The sequence below is a fragment of the Lepisma saccharinum genome, chromosome 3 (genome assembly GCF_977018435.1).
Source record: "Lepisma saccharinum chromosome 3, izLepSacc3.1, whole genome shotgun sequence".
NCBI lineage: Eukaryota > Metazoa > Arthropoda > Insecta > Zygentoma > Lepismatidae > Lepisma > Lepisma saccharinum.
In genome coordinates this window covers 73545451-73566760 of record NC_139231.1, presented here as the reverse complement: position 1 = coordinate 73566760, position 21310 = coordinate 73545451, and the positions used below count along the sequence as shown (strand labels likewise).

At 37.8% G+C, this 21310-nt stretch overlaps 1 protein-coding gene across 7 annotated transcripts in view; it reads left to right on the top strand.

Moving 5' to 3' along the window:
- Positions 1-21310, top strand: part of wrd (Protein phosphatase regulatory B subunit well-rounded) — a 223993-nt gene that overhangs the window by 61548 nt on the left and 141135 nt on the right. For 2 of the 7 annotated variants that reach the window (XM_083118786.1, XM_083118784.1), the window contains exon 1: positions 9203-9880. The exons of 2 other annotated variants lie outside the window; for them this stretch is intronic. In XM_083118786.1, coding sequence (XP_082974912.1) covers positions 9527-9880 — 354 coding nt within the window. In that variant the 5' untranslated portion in view covers positions 9203-9526. Of the gene's footprint in view, positions 1-9200; positions 9881-21310 lie in introns of those variants that run through there. 3 more of the 7 variants (XM_083118785.1, XM_083118783.1, XM_083118790.1) reach the window with 2 other exon arrangements.

Below are 21310 nucleotides of genomic sequence, written 5' to 3'. Positions count from 1 at the left end.
GATGATTCGTAGCGTCCCAACAAGGTGTCAAATAAAAACTTGATTAAGAAAATATGTTTGCCTTAATGGCATCTCTACACTGTGAAAATCTGTGCAGTGACTCGATGTATATGCTCTTTACTATATGTTTTGAGACGACACCAAGGCCAATGTTTTTCAGTCGAGACGAAACCGATAAAGGAGAAACAGATTTTCAACTCGAGACGAAACGGACACTGGCAAATCTCGTCTCGATACCATCTCCAGAAATGAGTGAACACACCTGATATTCTTTCTGACAACGTATTTTTAAAGCAAATTTGATTGATGTATATTATTTTATGCTGGTAGCACGTAATTTTTTCAATCCACAGTAATGTTTTCATTATTGTTACTTTCGTGCCAGTGCTCTACGATTGAATTACCAACCCAACTCTGGACACATGGAAGTATGTATAAAGTTACAGAGATTTAAGGGTGGAAACTATGGAGAGTCCAAAAGGTATGCTCGATGGTAACTTATGTTTGTATCAAGTCCACCCGAAAAAATACACCCTTTTGAATGTCTGCTGTATATGTTTTTAATGTTTTGTTTCTTCTCTTGTAGGTAAGTGTCTAATGTGAATAGAGAGTAGAGAGAACAGCTGACTTGCAAGAATTGGTAAGTAATTTGCAACGGATTGGAAATATTCATAGATGTACTAACTTTACATAGTCATATTTTTCTCATAAAGTTGTGACCAGGATTCAAGCCTACGTAGAAAACTAAAATGAAACTATCACGAGATCCCTTAAGCAATAACGCTAAGAACACTTTATATTTCGACGATCTGTCGGGGATCGTCAGTTTCCGCTCCCATCCAACTACAGTGAATTTCTAAAAATGTATTTATAGTGGTGCATGCAATCGTAATTTATAAATCTCATATGTGTTTATACTTGATAAAATGTTGAAATTTAAATTTTAAAAACGGTTGCGTCCCGTGTTGTAAATTAATGGCCAGACCGTTACATTTTAACGGTAGAATATTCTGTAAATTTTGCAGTAACAGTGTACCAACACAGTTGGATATATTTTCACCCGTATTTTTTGGTCATTCAAAATTAAGTTCCTTAACAAAGGTAGGGTAACTTAGGGTGAATCGGGTAGCAGGGTCAGTTCTGAAATTCTCTCTCCCTACACAAAACCAAACGAACTGAAGGAAATATTTCGATCTGGCAGTGAAGTTTGAAACATGTAGTATCTGTTAAACGTAGAAGTTACCAAAAAATATTTTATTTGGACCTGACGATAACTGCAAATAATAGACGAGGAAAACTGTTTTAAAAAATGGCTATGTGAATTTATTAGTGTTGTACTGTACTACGTGCGATATTTTAAAGATCATTTGTCCATAACATGGTATTTAGTTGTCGTAGAAGAGATTATAAGATTTACCGCCACCTTTGTAGTTATACAGTGTATCCAACTGATGGAACAGAAAAATGTTGCACTTTTGAGCGAGTAGGGTCAGGAAAATCGGGTGAATAGGGTCAACTCATGATATGCCCATTTGCCCTGAAAGAGGCTTCTAAATTAATTTGTCTCCTGCGATGGGGAAACATAGAGAGAAATCGTCAACTTCGTGGAATGAGAAGAACATACAGAAAGCGATTAAGGCATTTAGGGAACATAGAAACCAACCACATGTCGCAGAACTGTTTGGTGTTCCTTATTCGTATCTCCAAAGAAGAATACAGAGATACCAGGACAAATCCCTGAGAAAAAAAGGGGGTAAGCTACTTTGACTGTGGAGCAGAAGGATGAACTGGCATCGCAGTTACTAAAATTATGTTCGTGTGATTTTTGCCTCGACTACCCCAGTGATGTGAGAAAGGTTGCGTTCGAATTTGTCAAGTTACCCGCATGCTCTCATCATCATCATCATGTTCCGAGTTGGAAAACGTCAGTGATGAAGGAAACAATACTGTTTGTGGGTTCTGCAATGTGAAGTACTAATACAACGACCCTGTTTCTGTGAAATTGGTTGATTGGATACAGTGGCAAGAAAATATACAAATGCTTATCACAAGAAATGTGCGACTGCACAAGGGAGAATAAAGTTTATTTGTGGAAGATGTGCGAGCAAAAGATAAGGTCCTACACTCGAAACATGAGGTTTGTAATGGAAATTTAAGACTGATAATGCATATTTCAATGTTAGGTAACTGGCCGTTTCACCCTCAGATGTGACCCGATTCACCCAAACTCTTAAGGGTGAATAGGGTCATGCAGAATTGAAATCTAAATGCTACGGGCCAAAAAAAAAAATGAGGGAACTTAACAAATTATTAGTTAATGGTTTTATAGGTAAAGGATCGCTTTATTACCATATTCCCAATAATTTTAAATTTGAATGCAATTATAGGAAATATTTACATTGTTTGATTTTTACCCGATTCGCCCTAAGTTACCCTATGCCTGTCGGCTTTCTTGCAAACACAGTTAAGACTTCTTCCGGTGTGATTTGTAAGTCATTGTGCACAGCTTTAACTTGCGAAAGGTGGTGAACTTTATTTCTTTCTGTGTAAGTTATAGGAATAGTTACAACCACCCTTAGATGTCAGTCATATTAGTTGGTCGGTGAAAGGGACTCCGTGAGCCCATGCCTGCATACACCAATGCTCACAGTTGCGATTTCCACGTTGGTTTTATAACATATATGCAGGGAAAAGAGGACTCAATCCAGCGCTATTGCTAGAGTAGTCGACACCAGTGTTGCTGCAGGAGTGGAAACTTCCCTCAGTGAAGGCAAATTTAACTAAAATTTTTAAGCGAAAAGGGAAAACAATAATATTTGAAATTGAATGATTGATTTAGTTTATTTTACTTCGCGTTTTGTGCCTCTTGGCTAATTTGCGAAGATGGGGATGAGTGATAAAATGATGAAATTGATGAATGGACATTCACAAACAACCAAGCCCGAGCGGGATTCGAACCCGGGACCCTTGGCGTCGCAGCGCGATGTGCTAACCACTCGGCCAAGGGTCCGGCTAAATAATTAAAAATAATATATATATATATTTGAAAGGGAATTCGAAGACATCAGGCTTACGTGTTAGATCCAAAGTCTTTAAAGTGTGAAACACATCCTCCCTTTCTTGACTAGCGTAGATTGTTTCCATAAAAAAAGTAATTTAAATTGGCTTAAGAACAACTAAAATTTTCGTCTTTTGAATATTTTTAACAACCGACCTCTGTGCCGGAGTGGTTAGCACAGCGCGCTACGATGCCAGGGTCCCGGGTTGGAATCCCGGCTTGGGTGTTCTTTGTGAGTGTTCCTTCATCTGTTTCCAAATATCGTCATCCATCCTCATCGTCGCGATTAGCCAAAAGGGGCAGAAAAACGAAAATAACTTTATCCAATCGGTCAAACAAAGTGTTCAATTTGACAGGCTATTGATAATCTTCATTTTCTCTTATTTTCATTCATTAAATCCAAATTTTTCTGTGTTTAATAATATGCTGATATTCACTTTCTCGAAGATGCAGGGAAAAATTGGACGAAAAAGATAAATATGGCGTGTGGGAAAGATAAGTTGTCCTCTTAGATTGTAGGAACACTGAACGACACCCTACATACTGTAAACGAAGGTCTAACTTACGTCTGAATACTGCATTTTTTAACGACCTTGGGCGTGTGCTTATAAGTGTATATATAAGCTTACCTTTGACAGCAACATTCAATCGTTGTTACCGCCATCTGTAAACAGTCTCGAGAACCCAGGCCTCTGCCGCCCAGCCGGGTACTAAAAACAAACACGGCGAGTTCTGGCATTCGGCTCTTTCACAGAAAATGCTCCAGGCTGTTGACAAAGTCTGCTTCGCCTTCTGCTCTCGCTTGTCTGCCGGGGGAAAATGTTTTCTACGTGGATTTGTGCTTTTGCCACTTGGCTTGTTCGGCAGCCATTGCCAGTTCGATAGGCACGTGCCAAAAGGACCTGCCATTGGTCGGCAGGTGGTAATGCAGTGTTGCCATCTGCATTGGAATGTGAATCTGCAAGGGAGAACTAGCATTGGGGGGGGGGGAGTTGGTTAAAATAAAACAATTCTGCATCATTTAAGAGTATGGAAAATCTAATACTTCCATCAACTTGGTTCTGTTCCTTTTCTGAGCATGCTGTGAAGTACTTCATCACTATTCATTCTCGTCGTCGTAATTAACCGAAAGTGGCAGAAAGGCGACGTAAAATAAGATAAATAAAATACACATTGAAAACTGCAATATGAAAATCGAAGTTATGTAAGAATCATGTTCTGGGTGTCCTTTTCCGAAAGCACCTAACTGTACGAGCACTCTTCCTCGCGGTACTATGGACTCCCAGAAATTGCATAATTACTGACTAATGGCCGTGTGCACGAACGAAGATCAAATTTTAAACTCGGATCGGGAAAGGATCACTGGAAAATTCCATTGCACGAAGACGGTTCAACACTTGATCGCGATCTAGGAACATCAAAACGAGTTTATCTTCTGAACGGCCATTCGAGACCGTTTTGTTGGCCGATCCTGGTTCACGATACTGACGCTTCGACTGCAGGCAGTTGTTTTTTAATATAAACAAAGCGGAAAGTGATATCGAGGGCGTGCAAACGCTAGAGATGTTGGATGTACAATGCTGATAATTCGAGAGTTGTGTAAAGTAAACTAAAAACTGCCAAAATAATAATAATAATTTGTGGTTCTGTGGTGCAAAGTCGAAATTTTTCTAAATACTGTACTTTCTATCCCAGAACACAAAACATGTGCAAGTGCAAGGTAAATTAGAACAGAGCAATGTTACGATATTGCTACATGGTGTTGCTACACGACATGACAATATAAATATATAAGAATTAAGAAATGAAAAATTCAAATACTTACCACAATACAGTAATAATAATAATAAAATATCTTTATTGAGCGGGCGAGTTTCAGCGTACGCTGTTCTCTCGCGAATGCATTTCGTAAGGCATTGAAGTCCCGTAGAAGAAGGTTCCATGCTTTCTCCTTATTCTTTTGTCTTATGCCGTCAGTTCTTTTTTAAGATTATTATTTCTTTACACCCTACTACATCCTTGTACTCGTCGACAAGGTTGATCAGTACATTTCTCAAATTCAGATAAGTTTGCAGCCCGAATTACTTTCTTCTCCGACACGTTGATACTTTAACACATCACACTATTCGGTGGGGTTCTTGATTGTCATTTGTTTTAGCCAACCAATCAGGTATAGCCTTACAAATTAATCTCGGATCATTTGAACGGAATCTCTTGAACGTCGTTTTTCGTTGGTGCAATGCAAATCTTTAAACCAAGTTCATTTAGAGTGGATCAAAATTGATCCCGCTCATCTGAACTTCGAAATAATCGGCGTTGGTGCACTCGGCCATAAGACGGATGGCTCTGACCCTCGGTTCCATACTCAGGATAATTTTCAATGGGGTATTGTGTTTCCCTTTGTCTTCTCCTTGCGTGTGCAGGGTGGCACTATCCAACTTCGGCTTTTATGGTAGGTACGATTCAGTGTTCGAATTTAGCGATCGCAAGTACCAAGATGCAACCAAGTTTAATTTAGCGCCTAAACTAAAAAGCTCGCCGTTTTGGCAACTATCCACTTGTGATGAAAAGTTTGCGTACTGTCTTGACTGTATGGAACGATGGGTAATATCATGTCAACTCTGGAGTATTCACTTGTGGTGAACATTCGGCTATAGTGAACCTAGACCACTAGCTCTAACCAAATACACAACAGATTTCGTTTTTAGTGAATCTCAAAAATTAAATATCCATGAAAAATTAATATTGTTAGCATTCTACAAATACAGTTTAGTTATTCAAAACAAATATTCTAGGTTACAGAAATGAAAAAGGATAGGGGGCGAGAGAGAGGGGTTGCGACTCATGGAGGTGATGAGACACGTGCCGGTCTGTCTGTCCTACAAACATGAAGATGTCGAAGTGTGAAGTGTCACTACGAACCTCAATTCGGGTTGAAGGAAGGTATTTCGGTTTTAGTGACTCCGGATATAGTGAACCCATTAACTGGAGCCATAAGTGTTCATTATAAGCGAAGAATACTCAAAATAAATTCAGATTTTTGTTAATTTTGTGTAGTCCTTAAAGAAGCTAGGAAAGGTAGACTTATATACAATAGGTTTGAACCCTAGTACGGGGATTTTAGTCTTGGAAATGATTTTGTCTCCGCATGAGTGGTTTTACTTGAGCCATTCACTTTTCCTGTTTCTTCGTTGATAAAGGAAATGAACGAAAAATTAACTTAGTTTGAACGTAGTTTGTATAAGGCGTGGGGAGAAAGTGTAAAAACTTACATTTACAATTGTAATGCTCATATCGTTTTGTGATCCATAGCCTACTAACGATGACGTTGCATTTAAGCAGTGTCTGTTCAGGCCTTAGTCTTATACATATAAGGTATGTGTTGCTCCTGTTACTTCGTGTCAGTCCTCGAAACGTTCTTAAAAACTGGCAACATAACCTAGTTTTGAATATTAAAAGCTCCAAAACGCATAACACAGTTAACCGACAAAGAGGGTTAAGTCCCCTCCCCACCAAATATCTCTTGGTGAGAAACACGCTGTTTTTAAAAATTTTGAAATATTAGATCTGTTGAGAATTGTTAACATTCTTGTCTTTGGAACGATTGTTCCCGGGGTCGATCCTCGGTAGGAGCCCCAAAATTTCGGTGCTAGCCCAGCATCGTGAAGACCAATCGGCGTACATGAAAAGAAGTGTGCTACTTTCAAGAAAGCCGCGGCAATGGGACCATCCTTCACCCATTGAATATTATTTTTTGTGTTCATATATATATATTTCTTATTTAATGTGTAATCGATATTTCTTTCATGTTACTATCTGTCATTTCGAGACTAACTATACGAGATCGAGGTCTTGAGACAGACATTTCCAACACAGAGACGAGAGTTTGGCAGGTTACAGCTCTGTGGCCAAAGCTCGTCTCGTGTCGATACCATTCTTACTTCAAAACGAGAAACGTTTTTGGGAAGAACTAGTTAAGTGATGTCTTAAACATCAATGTTTGTTTGAAGTCTACTTTACGCTTGACACTGGACCTAGTATTTGAGAATCGTACCACTGCATTTGTACTTTTGTTATTTTACATCTCATTTCTACCACTTTTGGCTAATGGCCACAAAAGGATGAGTGATGATTACATGAAATTGATGAAGGGACACTCACAAATAACACCATTCCGAGGCTAGGACTCGGACCTGGGTTCTTCGGTGACGAAATCCAAAGTCGGCCACTTAACGCGCTAGGGCATCCCCAATGGCGTAGTGATAACGTCGTCGCCTTGTAATCAAGGGTTCTCGGGTTCGATACCCGGTAGAGGCCCATTGCATAGTAGTTCGGATTCCACTTTAAACTGTAGATCCAGTCCAGATTAGCATATCTGTGCACAAAGTGGACTTATAAAGAAAAAAACAATTCATTCAAACTTAACGCGTTCGGCCAGCGAGCCAGCTTTCCGTGTGGTCTAAACCCTTGCTTCCACTTGGGATCGAACTTGAGACTTCTTGATTACAATGTAACATCGTTACCACGACGCCATCTGTAAAACCCAATAAGTAATATTACACGCACTCATTATCATCTTGCACCAACTGATTAAAAATTATCTAGTCAGTACATAATATTATTTCGTCTCGCGAACAAACAAAAAAGAAGGGGGGGGGAAATGCTTCGAATTATTGTTGACAGAATACGAGTCAAACGAATTTGTCTCCTTTCTCAAAACTTGCGACCATTGTAACGTCGTCAGATTTATTATTATTATTATTATTATTATTATTAGATGCTGCCACGACTTCATAGTAAGTACTCTTGGCTGAGTAGCTAACTGTCGTATCAATATAAGAAGACAGGGTACTCAGGTTTGAATTCTTAAGCTATGGATGATTCATTGTTTGCTTCATTTATTTTATCACGACAAACCTAGTGAGGTAGAAAAGAGATGCAAATCATCCAGAAAAGAAAACAAAAAAACACGATACTTCTCCAAGAGAAGACAGTGCAAGCGAGAGGGGGAAGGGGCAGTTTATTTTCAGTGCAAGCGAGAGAGGGAAGGGGCAGTTTATTTTTCAAATTTCTTGAGGACTTGTTGGCCTAAGTTGAGATATGTTGACGCAAAGTGTTCATCACTGGTTTTTAATTTTACATACCATGCCCCGAGAAGATGTGGTGTTAGATATGGTATCCTCTGACTTGTTGGCTGTTTTCTTTCAATTACAGAACCTCACATCACCGAAACAAAAGTAGATGAATTTGTTGATGGAAAATTTGAGAACACGTATCTTTGAAGTTAATCGTACAATCGGCATCTAAGATAACACTAGAATAGACACACTGTTCGCTATTTTTGATCGTTTTCATTCTACGTACGTTCTATGTTGTTTTATGTGATTGAACTATTTATATCATTTTTGGTAGTTTGCTCTGGGGATTTCGCTCTTTTTTTTTAACGCTGAATGACGTGAACGTTGTCTCCTGTTTGTGTTTTTGGGTCATTTCATTAAATTCGTTCATTCATATTGAACACTGTGCTGAACAACTCAACTTACCTCATATTCAAAGATCTTTTAAATAAACACACAGCGATGTCTGTCCGATTGAATGCAGTGATTGAAATTCCAGGAACGTCGTAGTCGCTACCTAAATCCGTGGGGAGCCATGGTCGCATTGCCCATATGATTGTTCTGAGGTACAGCTAACGGCAAGCAATTTGTCCATCAGTATTTTTTTCTTTTTTCTTTAAAGAAGGGTAAAAAGCAGATATTGTCCGCTAATTGGCATTTTTATTTCAATTCTGTGGAAAACACACTAAATGAAAACAGTTACTTTTGCGGTTGCGTGTACAATCGTGGGAGTGTATACTCTGGAGGCGGATACAAATTTACACAAGAAAATCCTCACCCCCCGAAACGAACGCTTAAATACGCCACTAAATGGTGTTACAGTTACAAAAAACTGTTACTTGTAACGGACCCTACATCCAAATACTTATTTTTGATGATGTTGGATGCGTCAGCTGGATTTGGTATGATTGGCAGCTACGCTCCCAACCATTGGTGTTGGTAACACTGCACGCAGTGTGGTATTCGCCGTCACATACGGAGAGACCTGCAAAGCAGATGCCCCTGCTCCATTGTGGTTGAATAGGTGCCAAACGTGGCTCTGTTTATTTCCCCGGCCTTCGCGATGACAACGCCCTCTCAAGGTACACTGTTGAAGTTACAAGTGTTCTCTCCTTCGGAACGAGGCGGCAGTGCTCAGGTAGTGTGACGCTGGTAGGAGTTGCTGAACGTTTCTTTGCCGGCTTCGTCGTGTGTTAAATAATTTATCAACGTACGGAGGCATGACTGGTGCCGTGTGAGTGTCCAGGTGCGTTTCTTGTGCAGTGGTAGTGCTGACTGCGTTCGAGATGTCAAGTGGCCCTTCTTCTCCGAGTTTGATAGTGAGTGCGGTGCGAAGCCGGTGCTGAAAAATATGGCGTTCGGGAACATGTTTCGCAGGAAGAAAAGTTGGACACTGGAGGCTGCTCGAAATGCAATAACGCACGGCTCCAAGGTGTCCGATTCGGGTAAAAACGCGAGCTCAAAATCCGCGGAGCAGGCTCGGAAGTCGAAAGTGCCCGAACTTGTGCAGAATTCCACAACCGCCACCACCCCGAAGCCACAGAGTGCACCCCAGAATCCGCTGGCTCCCAATGGTAAACGAACGGAAGAAGCCGAGAATGGGGAAACGAACGATAAATTACCGAACCCTGTAGAACCGTCTAAAGGCGACGAGGATGTCGACGCCACAACGGAAGACCAAGCGGATACGACGGAAGCGGTCAAGGTAATTCGAACAATGAATATTCTAATATTTTTTTTAATGCGTCGAAACGTCCCTAGTGGTTTTTTATGACATGTACTGCATAATTATCGCAGCCTGTTGTGAAACGTGTGCTTTTGTTGGTCTCCCAACATCACTGCAAGCAAGGTGTCACACGCAGTGGAGTGTCCACCAGCGTGTTAATTCACTGTTTTCTGCAGTGTGAGGGTCATGAATTGAAGCAAAGACTCCAATAAGCAGAGGGTAACAACGTCTGGTTCAGTGTTCACACAATTAGATTAATTAAATCGTACGCTGTATACACAATAAAAAGGATTGAAATGGTGAGAGCAATTTGCTTAGTGTTATCTTAGAAGCAGGGTGTGCAGAGCCAAGGCAAAGATGATGATAGGCAAATTGTTTAGCACTGTTTTCATTCATTCTTTCTTATTCTGTGGCCCGTGTTTCAAGGAAAGGAATGCTGTCTATGCGAAACAGATGTTATAGTGAAAAACATTTTCATTTTGGAAATATTTACACAATTTTCACGTTTCCGATGTGTCATTTTAATGTGTCAGTCTTCCTAGTCATAGCTTTGCAAAGTGTCTATTTCTCTTGTTTTAGAGTTACAAGTTCACTTAATGGACAGAAAGACTAATCGGAACTAAACTTATAGTCTAAACTGGGATCCTAACCACTGTATCGAATCAGAGGCATCTTGATTACAAGGTGACGACGTTACCACTACGCCATCGGGGAGGCCCTCTCTTTTTGTTTGTGCATAATGTCAAATAAATGGAGTGTCCGTTTTAACATTTAGTTTCTAGGTTAGAGTTTGTCATTATCATTGGATTTATAAACATTGTTTGTGGTTGGGTGACAGCCCGTAAAAATAAATCTTTGTGTTAAAATAAACTGAGGATAGCCTAGTCTATGCCAAGAAATATATTTAGTACAATGCGGATAGATGCATTGCTACACATGATTACGGAAGTTTCCCGACAACTTGGTGGTCAGTAGGTCGCCGCTTCGAATCTCGATTTATTTTAGTAGTTCCGATCACGTGCAGAAACTCGAGGCCTACTTCCGGATAGGCGCTATATAATCAGGAGAATATTGCCGGTGTTAGGAATTTCCTGAAAAGCACGCTGAAATTTCCACACTTGCATTATACTATATTCTGAAAAATGAACGTTAATCGCGTATTGCCTCTTGATATTTATTATTATATGGCTTTTCTGCCAAAGAAATATATATATATATATCCAAATTATAGGAATTTTAGGTTTTTAGGCTTGTTTTGCTGCATCCATAAACCTTCGGGTTTAAGTAGGCTAGAGAGTTAGTTTAGTTAGTCCATCACATTGGCAATTTTGTTGGTACTCTTAAGTGTATGTTAATACAATTTACCAAAAGATTCACATAATTGTCCATCACCTTAGTTTCACTTTTCATTTTTACGTATTACTCAACCAGGTGGTACTTTGGGCATCGGAGGGAATTTCCCCATCTGAATATTAACCTCCCACCCGATCCTGTTTCTAAATATCCTTTAGAAGTACGGGTATTCCGGGTGATTCTAGTCCTGTAGTCATTCTTTGGAATCATTTTCAGCAGTATATGCACTTGAAATTGTATAATGGATACCTACTCATACGTAATGAATAAAGAAATGTAAATTGGTGATTAAAATATTGTTCAAGTGTGGGAATTTTTATGGAAGCTCAAGAATTAGTACACACACATACACACAGTGTGCTAATTAAACTTTTTCTCTGAGTGAGGATGACATACTTGGCTAGAAAAGACGTGTGTGTATAATAATCACTCTATTTTGAGAAATTATTATTGTTATTAACACTAAGTGTAAAAATATGGAACGATTTTACAATACCGGACCCTTCTCCAATTTCGTTCATATTTCGCATACTCACTAAATTAGGGCTCCTAATCACGAATCTGAAGTTAAAATTTGGCGCTCACGTGTCAAACTTGCAAAATAAGAGGGTGAGTCATCGCAACCGACAATGCACAATTGCTCATTATTTATCGCTAGATTTTCCGTTTCGAATACTTAAAGAACGAAATATATATATTCCTGATATTACTACGACCCTAAAATTTAACTGTTTCCTAACTTAACCTAGCCTAACCTAACCACACGCCAATGGTTCGTGGGGCTAGCGTATTTTCAAAGTTCCACACGAGAGCGCCAAATTTTAACTTCACATTCGTGATTAGGAGCCCTAAATTAGTCAGTATGCGAAATATGAACGAAATTGGAGAAGGGTCCGGTATTGTAAAATCATACCAAAAATATTATTGAGAAGTCCACAGTGCCTCATTAATTTCTTCACACTTTATATTTCCCCAATTATTGCCTTTTGCAACATATATTGTATGAGTAATTTTCTTGTTTTACATAAAATTTTTAGAAACTATATTCGAATTAAATTATCACTTGTGTTAGATCTTCCTAATACATGAATTACAGAGAAAAGTTTACAAGAAATCACTGAAAATTTTCAAATACCACAGGAAAATTAAATTAGGGTTCTCCTTTTGCCAATACAGGACACACACTGGACACGAATGTAAAAACCAGCTTTTATACACTATACAAGTAATAACAAATTTTATTCCCACTGTTTTGTTTAGCCTTAATTGAAAACATACTTGACATAATTCACGTACTAAGACGCAAGAACAGATTAAATTCAAACATAATAAATTAATGCCAGCACCTATGGGTACATACAAGACGCTTTATGGTCAGTCGATTTTAAATCTATGATATGACACACAACCCTTCCCCCACAAAATTTCCTGGCGACGTTCAGGACTTTACTCTTTTTAGATCGGTTCGGGATAAGACGAAATCATCATGATGCTTATGTAATTTCGTTACCATAATGGGCCAAGACAGTCAGTTTCTGCTGCCATTCAACTACTGTAAAAGATTATGGCCATTGTGGTTTTTAAAGTATTAACGACAATTACATAGTATAATGAATTAAATTTTAATGATTCGGTTTTTAAATATGTATTTACGTACGCTCCAATGCGATTTATAATCAAAATCTTTCTTTGTGCACGAAAATATTCAAATTTATACCCAAAAAATTGGTTGCGTCCCATTTTTGTAAATTAACAGGTAGATGTAAAATTTTAACGGTAGAAATTTGTAAATTTTACGATAACTTTATCAGTGTACAGAACAAATTGGCATGCTGCTAAAGCAGGACGCCTGGCAACCTTACACACATTGCATATAAGGTTGCGCATAACTATCAGTAGTAGCTACTGTTGTAACAGGAGATAATACATACCGTTTTGAATCCATAAATTTCTGAGATAAGCAGTTTTTTGACACCCAGTGCATAGTGACAGCGAATGATAGCGACAAAAGGAAAACTGGTTTTGTATTCGTCTGGTCGCATATATTTTTATCTGCTTAATGTAGGTCAAATTGTGTGGGAGCAGCAAAGTAGCCTTTGACAGTTTGTTCGGCCGTTGTTATTTGGACGAACGCTCAGGAAACACAATGATTGTTCATATGAGTCATTAAGGTTGAGTGATTTTAAATAACACTAAAGTGGTTCATAGTTCACACTTATAGTTCATGGCATTTTACATAACACCCGCGCAGGTTAGTCGACCCACCTGGAAATTTGCATTGTTCGTTTAGAATTAGAAAAAATGCATTATTTTTGTAAGAGATAGTAGAAACTAAGTTCAGTTAATCAGTATTCAAACAAAATAACGAAATTTAAAAAGGGGATAAGACAGAAAAAAAAATTGTGTGTAAAATGCAGGAACCAGATTAGTTTTTCACGTGTTTCAAATGAGTTTACAAAATTCCAAAAATCTTTTGTTTTCCACAAGAGGCCACGCAAAGTAAATTCCATGATTAACCCCCCCCCAAAAAAACCTCAAAGATATTTATTAATTTAAAAAATGGGACGGATAGTCACTCATTAGAGCAGGATAGAGCAGAAGTCTTCTCAAACATATAATGACAATAAATTGCCAATAAAATAATAGTTTGATTAGTAGTAGTTTATAATAAAAATCGGCATTTGAGTATTATTTCTGCTGTTCGATTTTGTCAGTGGTGTGACCCCACCCTACAACAACGCCCATTTTGGAGTCTGGTATTTTCAAGTGTCAATGTCATATGTATATAACCCAATCTGTTAATAAGCTGTACTTTTGCATATTTCTTCTATGCCTATACGCTTTTTCTTTTTCAATAGCAGTGTGATGTTGAAAGCATCACCAGGATGCTTAGCGTGTTAGGAAGTAATTTTTCATGTATCTGCGCAACCACGCCGTGCGGGTGATTAAAGGAAAATGCAAGAAAGTTACTTTTGATCACGGATTTTAGTACTCCTTGACTTCCATTAGACTTAATTGTGAATGCATGGTTGTGCTGTTGCTTATGTACGTACGCTGAAAAAACCTTTGCAAACTTTTTTTTTTATATGCTGTGTTGACCTACCTAAATTCTTCTCGGAAATGGTTATCCTGGTTGTTTCTTCCATGCTAACTGCGGACACGAGATTTTTACACCTGATCTCACAAAACGTGTTGGCTACTGTGGTATAATGATCAGTTATCCAAATTCTGGGCTCTAATGCTGAATAAGTTTGCGTTCTGTTATATCATTTCATTGGTCCATCGTCTAGACTAGACTAACTGTGAAAGGCAGAAACTATGGAAAATAACAAATAGCAATTATTCGATAAAGAAAAATGAACTTCCGTCTGCCAGCAAATCTGTCACTCACATACACACTACCTAGGTATATACAGTGATTAGATGATAGCATTGTATTTTATTTTGTATGAGAGAAACAATTCCATGTTTAATTCGTGTTGTGTGTACGCTCAGGAGAAAATTGCCGTTGTGATCATTTAAAACAAAATTCCTATAATTTGTTTCTTTTGGGTAGACAAGGCAAAAACAGCAGGTAATAGTCTGCATGATGTAGGGTTGTTTCTGAGGATAGGGTGTCAATTCTGGAATGTCGGCTCGTTTTTCAGTAAGCCCCTTCCAGCGGTAAACTCGGGACTATTAGTTTCGTGGAAATATAGTTGATCAGATTTTCTTATATTCAAGAGGTTATTGACACTTGATGTGACTTATATTAATTTATTGATCGCTTTCTGCCTTAATGGGCAGATTCTTCACTGCAACCTCCACGCTTTCCGATCTTGTGCCCTACGCTTATGTCAGCAAAGGATCCACTTAATTTAATATCTATTCCCCGGATCCTCTCCCCGTTAACCATCCTTCCAGTGTCTTTTTTAGTAGGTGGTTCCTTCTTAGTCAGTGCCCCAGCAATTTCCTTTCCTTTCTTGATCAGTTCCAGCATTGCTCTTCTTTCACCAACTCTTTCTTTGCTCATTTCACACACTCCATTTTTTTCGCTAAGGCCACATTTCTAAATTTTCTGTTCTTTTTTCTTACTTCTTCGTAGGTAAAGGTTTATGCGCCATACAACGCCCCACTCCACACAAAACACCTTCTTATTAGTCTCTGAGAATACTTTTTTTTATGTATGTAGCTACTTTGTATATCTGCCAGGTTGATGATTAGAGCGCGTTAATTAGCCAACTTTCTATCTTACCACCAAGTTCCCGGGTTCGAGTCTCGTCCTGGGCATGAATGTTTTTGAGTGCCCCTTCATAAATTCCATCTAATCATCATCCATCCTCATCGTCGCGATTAGGCAAAAGTAAAACAAGAAAGAAGTAAAATAACAAGAATACACAAACTTACAATACAAAGTGAGAAAATTTGTCCAGAACATTAAGTTAAATTTGTGATGGAAGAGAAGTTTTGTTGAAACTGCGGACAGATGTTCACGGTAGATCACAGGTAATTCCCCATATGTATGCACATATCAGCTACTTAACAGTCACAGTTCGGTTGACATACTTGAAATAAAAGTTACCGGTACTGCTTCAGTTGTATTCCTGCTTGGCGGTTACAGTCTCCTGAATCTGCAAAAGACCGTGAAATAGCGAGTATGAGATATGTGGAATGCTCGGACGCAGATGTCACGATACATTTTTGTTGAACATTTTCGTTCGACTCCACGCATTTCATACAACTCTTTAAGTGCAGTTTGCTAGGTTTAGACTTGATTCTATATTATAAATAGGATAATTCTTTAAACTTTTTTATTGCAAGGGAACATGTGAAAATATTTTAGGACTGGGAACATGTGAAAATATTTTAGGAATCGTAGTCACGGCCACTTCTGGGTTGTAACATAATAATCGAAAGTCAATGGGATTGTTACAATCCAGAAGTGCACGTGACTGTACAGATGTGCTGAAAGAATTAAGCAATACGCCCTGTTGTGGTGCGTTGGGTAGTTTATCTTTCGCTTAAGTCGGAAGTGATTTACTTTCTTGATTGATAATGTCCACCTTTCGTAAGTAACAGGGGGGTCATTCCATGTCAAATCATCCAGAATTTTGTGAAAATGTCACCCACCATCCCCGATTTTGATGAAATTCGGTATACTTATAGAACTTTTGATGCTGATTACAAAAATGACAACTTTTTTTTAAATTGGTCAAGGGGTTCAGGAGTTACGTGTTTTTTAAGATCTCCGTGTACCCCACATGCGGCTCCACTTTGAATGACACGCATTAAGATATAAACGATCGTCTCTTCCCTCGGGTTTGCCGTAGAAACTTCAAGTTTGTTTTCTTTTGTTCAGAATAGTATAAGCTTTCATTTAAATAACGTTTCAGATTAATGCATTAATAAACATGTATTTTTATATATAGTTTTATGTATTTTTTTTAGAAAAATAAATGACTAAATTCAAGAGCTAATTTCATGCAATGCCCCCCTTCAATTTCCCCCCAATTTTATATGTAGGTAGCTCAGAGTGTGTACTAATGCCTGATGAAAAAATTGAGATGGGCGGTTCAGAGACAGGGTGATAAAAAAATCATTTGCATAAAATGACATTAAAAGTAAATCTTATTAAAAATGCTTATGTATTTAGCACAAAGCCTGTAGTACAATATGTTTCAAGGTAAAACATTCAAAATTTATGTTCATTATGTGTGAATGTAAGCGTATGCGTAACCTGGCGGGGGCAAAGGGAAGCACTTGCCCCTCCCAAATTTATATATTAATTAAAATTGACAAGTTAAATATATTTTGTGATCCTCCTGACACTTGAGGAACAAAAGAATAAAGAGTAATAATTGTGATTTTTCAAATGTATTTATCAAATAATCCTGGACACTATTTTTATGCGATGGAAAAATTTGTGATTATCTCAACCCGAAGATAGTCTCCAAGTGACACCCATTAATTAAGATAGTACTTAAAAATTGTACTCTATACATTGCCAAAATTTCATGTACTATAAATTGTGCCGTTCATATTTTAGATGCATATTTTGACCATTTCAAACACACTAAAGTATTTGACTTATCACTAAGTACATATGTCCATCCATTTGTGTTGTTAATGTCCACTGGACACAGCATACGTTTTGGCCAGTAGTGGGAAGTTGATGGACCAAGTGGATGCAAGAATTTAATAGCTGCATCTCCATTTTCACGTGGACTTTTCAAGCAATCCTACAAACAAGTTTGAGTCGCGCACACACATGCTACTACATAACTGTTTACAGTTGGAATTCGGAAAGCCACTTCTTCACAAAAGTCAAACCATACAGTTACACAAAACATATTACATCAGCACTTACTATTTTTGCTCTGACTGTTAAACAACTAGTGTTTCGAAGTAAATAGTTACAAAGTTACAAGTACAGTTACTTTTTATTTAGGAATTCTAACTGTAACTAGCTACTTTTACAAGTAAGTACCTGTAACGTTAACAACGGTAACAGAGTTACTTTTTGCAGTAGGGAAATAGCTAAATTGGACAATTCTGTTTCAGACTATAAAAATAAAATATGCACCTTCTCCGGATGCTACGTGAAAGGTTTTCTTGGAATTGCTGGCAAGGAAGCTATACTTTGATGCATGCTAAATTTAGAACATCCACGCTTTACTGTAATTCATTTCTAATTGTATGTGAAAACTCCATTGTTTTTGGTAGACTGCTGCGTTCGTTTGGAATGTGGTTGTCTAGCTAGAAAAAAGTCATTGTCGAGGGAGTGGATCTTTGGATCTTGTTGAACTTGGAATGGAGGAGAGAGAAATAGGTGGAAGGGGAATCAATCGATGACACCATATTCAAAATACTGTGGTCAGCATACAAATGATTTTTTTAAAAATTATAATCGTTCAAGCAAAGCTGACTGTGTTTTCCATCATTTATTAGCAGTAATAATGTAAATATATGAATACATATTACGTACTACAAACATAAGTATAACACGGAAGTCTTCATGATCATTGATTTTGTGTAACGTTTAAACAAATCAATGATCATTGACAGTACGATACTGTTACAGTAACGGTAAAAGAAACTCAGTTACTTTCAAAGTACCAGTAACAATAACTGAGTAACTTTTTTAATGATTGTCTGTAACTTAGTTACTTGTAAAAAGTAAATTACGGAACCTGTAAGTTCAAAATAGTGAATACTTCCTGGTACTGTTGTAGTACTTTGCAATCGCTGACACATTGTACTGTGGATTGTTGTCATTTCACCCTAGATGATTACTAAGAAATTTATGCCTTGAATACTATTTGTACGGAATTGGTACATAATTGCCGTACTTGTTGCTTTATACTATAGAAGTCCATACTAGTATTTTTACTGTTCCAACCATCCCGTCACAAGGATATTTTCTGTGGTATGTGGCGAAAAAGCTCCATTTTAAGAAACTTCAATCAGCACAAATGTGTAGTATTAATTCTAACTTCATATTACGTATCCCCATGAAAGGTAGCCAAAATAGAATTTCCATATTGAGATAAAATGCACAAAAATAATGTTCTCGAAGATAAATTTGCTAAACTTGGGAATGTTAATAATGATTATATAATTATATAATATATAAATTTTTTAAAAAAAATGAAGACTGTTGAAACTAACTTGGATACAGTGGAACCTCGATTTTAGTTATTCAGGAGACCTAGCTGAAAAAACGTAATACGCGGGAAAATGTAAAATCTTTGAAAATTTCTAAACAGACCTCCAACATTGAATGCAAAATGAAGAAAAATGTAAAATCGAGGAACTTAAATCGGGGTTCCACTGTAATTATTACTTCCAAATTTTAAATTAATCGATAAATTTGGGAGAGGCAAGAGCTTCCCTTTGCCCCTGCCAGGTTACGCCTATGCTTACATTCACACATAGTGAACATAAATTTTGAATATTGTAGCTTGAAACATATTGTACTACAGGCTTTGTGCTAAATACATAAGCATTTTTAATAAGATTTACTTTTAATGTCATTTTATGCAAATGATTTTTTTATCACCCTGTCTCTGAACCGCCCATCTCAATTTTTTCATCAGGCATTAGTACACACTCTGAGCTACCTACATATAAAATTGGGGGGAAATTGAAGGGGGGGCATTGCATGAAATTAGCTCTTGAATTTAGTCATTTATTTTTCTAAAAAAATACATAAAACTATATATAAAAATACATGTTTATTAATGCATTAATCTGAAACGTTATTTAAATGAAAGCTTATACTATTCTGAACAAAAGAAAACAAACTTGAAGTTTCTACGGCAAACCCGAGGGAAGAGACGATCGTTTATATCTTAATGCGTGTCATTCAAAGTGGAGCCGCATGTGGGGTACACGGAGATCTTAAAAAGCACGTAACTTCTGAACCCCTTGACCAATTTAAAAAAAAGTTGTCATTTTTGTAATCAGCATCAAAAGTTCTATAAGTATACCGAATTTCATCAAAATCGGGGATGGTGGGTGACATGGTCTGGATGAATTGACGTGGAATGACCCAGGGGTGATGTCATTTACGTACATTTTCTTTTGTGTATTAACCTAGCCATTCTCTCAATTCTGTGCTCACTGGATCTGCGTTTTGAAATATTTGGGATGAAGAAAAGTGTTCCCCTGTGCATAGCACCACGCCATGAAGGCGTATAGGGGGTGTGGGGGTAACGTCCCACACTTTCTTGATCCGGTCGTGAGTGGGGGTGATGTGATCAGCATCACGCCCCTGACCGCCTTTACCCCCCAGGGTTTCCCCCAGGTACCCATGTTATTCGACACTGGGTGGGCGCGATGCATCACCTTTTTTACTATTCACGATAGTAATATCATTTCTAGTTCACTTTGTTTATATTTCTATAATTAACAAAAATATATTTACAACTGTATGCAACCATGTATTATGTTGCATGAATAGGTAAGAAAAGTTTGTGCTGATGCGAATGATGTATTGTCAAAAGGAGGATGAGTTACTTGAGTCGCCTATTTTGCTCATGCTCTCTCCACCAAAAGTTCTGTCAGAGTCCAGGTCTGCTTCAGCTCTCTTCATCAGTTTAATCTATTATCATTCGTCCTCATCGCCACGTTTAGCCAAAAGTGGCAAATAAGTAACGTGCCATGAAGCCCTCATAATCTCGTTCTTGTCTATACTGAAGGTGATGTTATCAGCACCACGCTTCGACTGTCCCAATTCCCCTCCCTTCTAAACCTGCTTCCAGGTACTCATTGGTTAGAGGCTGGCTGAGCGCCAGAGCCGCTTTATGCAGAGACATTTTAAAGAATATTAATATCCCTCTTTCAGTTCACATGCATGTAAACACGTTCTACGAGTTGTAGGTTTTCAAGAATCGAGTTACTGTACAAGAACTGGCGGTTACTTTTTAGAGTAACTGTAACCATATCAGAGTTACTGTAACCGTGTTACTTATTGATCAACATAATTGTAAATATTGTTATAGGCACGTATCTAGTAATATACTTGGGGGAAGGTCTTGTTTGTACGTTAATATCGCATAATTATAATAAAATTATTAATAATGGACATTCATATTTTACTAGTATTTATGATTATTATTAAATGAAAAAAAGTGACGTAGGATCACATCACGCACCCGTTATGTAACTTATTTCTAGTTGCATTACAAAAAATATTCTATGAAGCAAGATAGTGTAAAAATAAGAAAATGGAGGATTTATAAGATAAAAGGTTGTTTCCCTTTTTTCAACTAATGAAAAAACGTTCTTTATTATTCTTTTACATTAATAGTCGTTCACTCTCAGTACAGTACAGTACAATTCGCCGATTCATTCCAATCGAATCCCATCTTCATGAATAGTTGAGAAATAAACAAAACTTCAGATTATACAACAAACACCAGGCAAGTTTTCTGGTTTAGTTCTTGCCAAATCTGTTGGGGAGTTCGATCCCCTGGAACCCCTCAAAATACTTCCTTGCTCAGTTTTAAAAAGTAACTTTCTAAAGACGATTATAGTTTGGTGTCATTGTGAATTTTATTTCTCCTTGGCACGCGT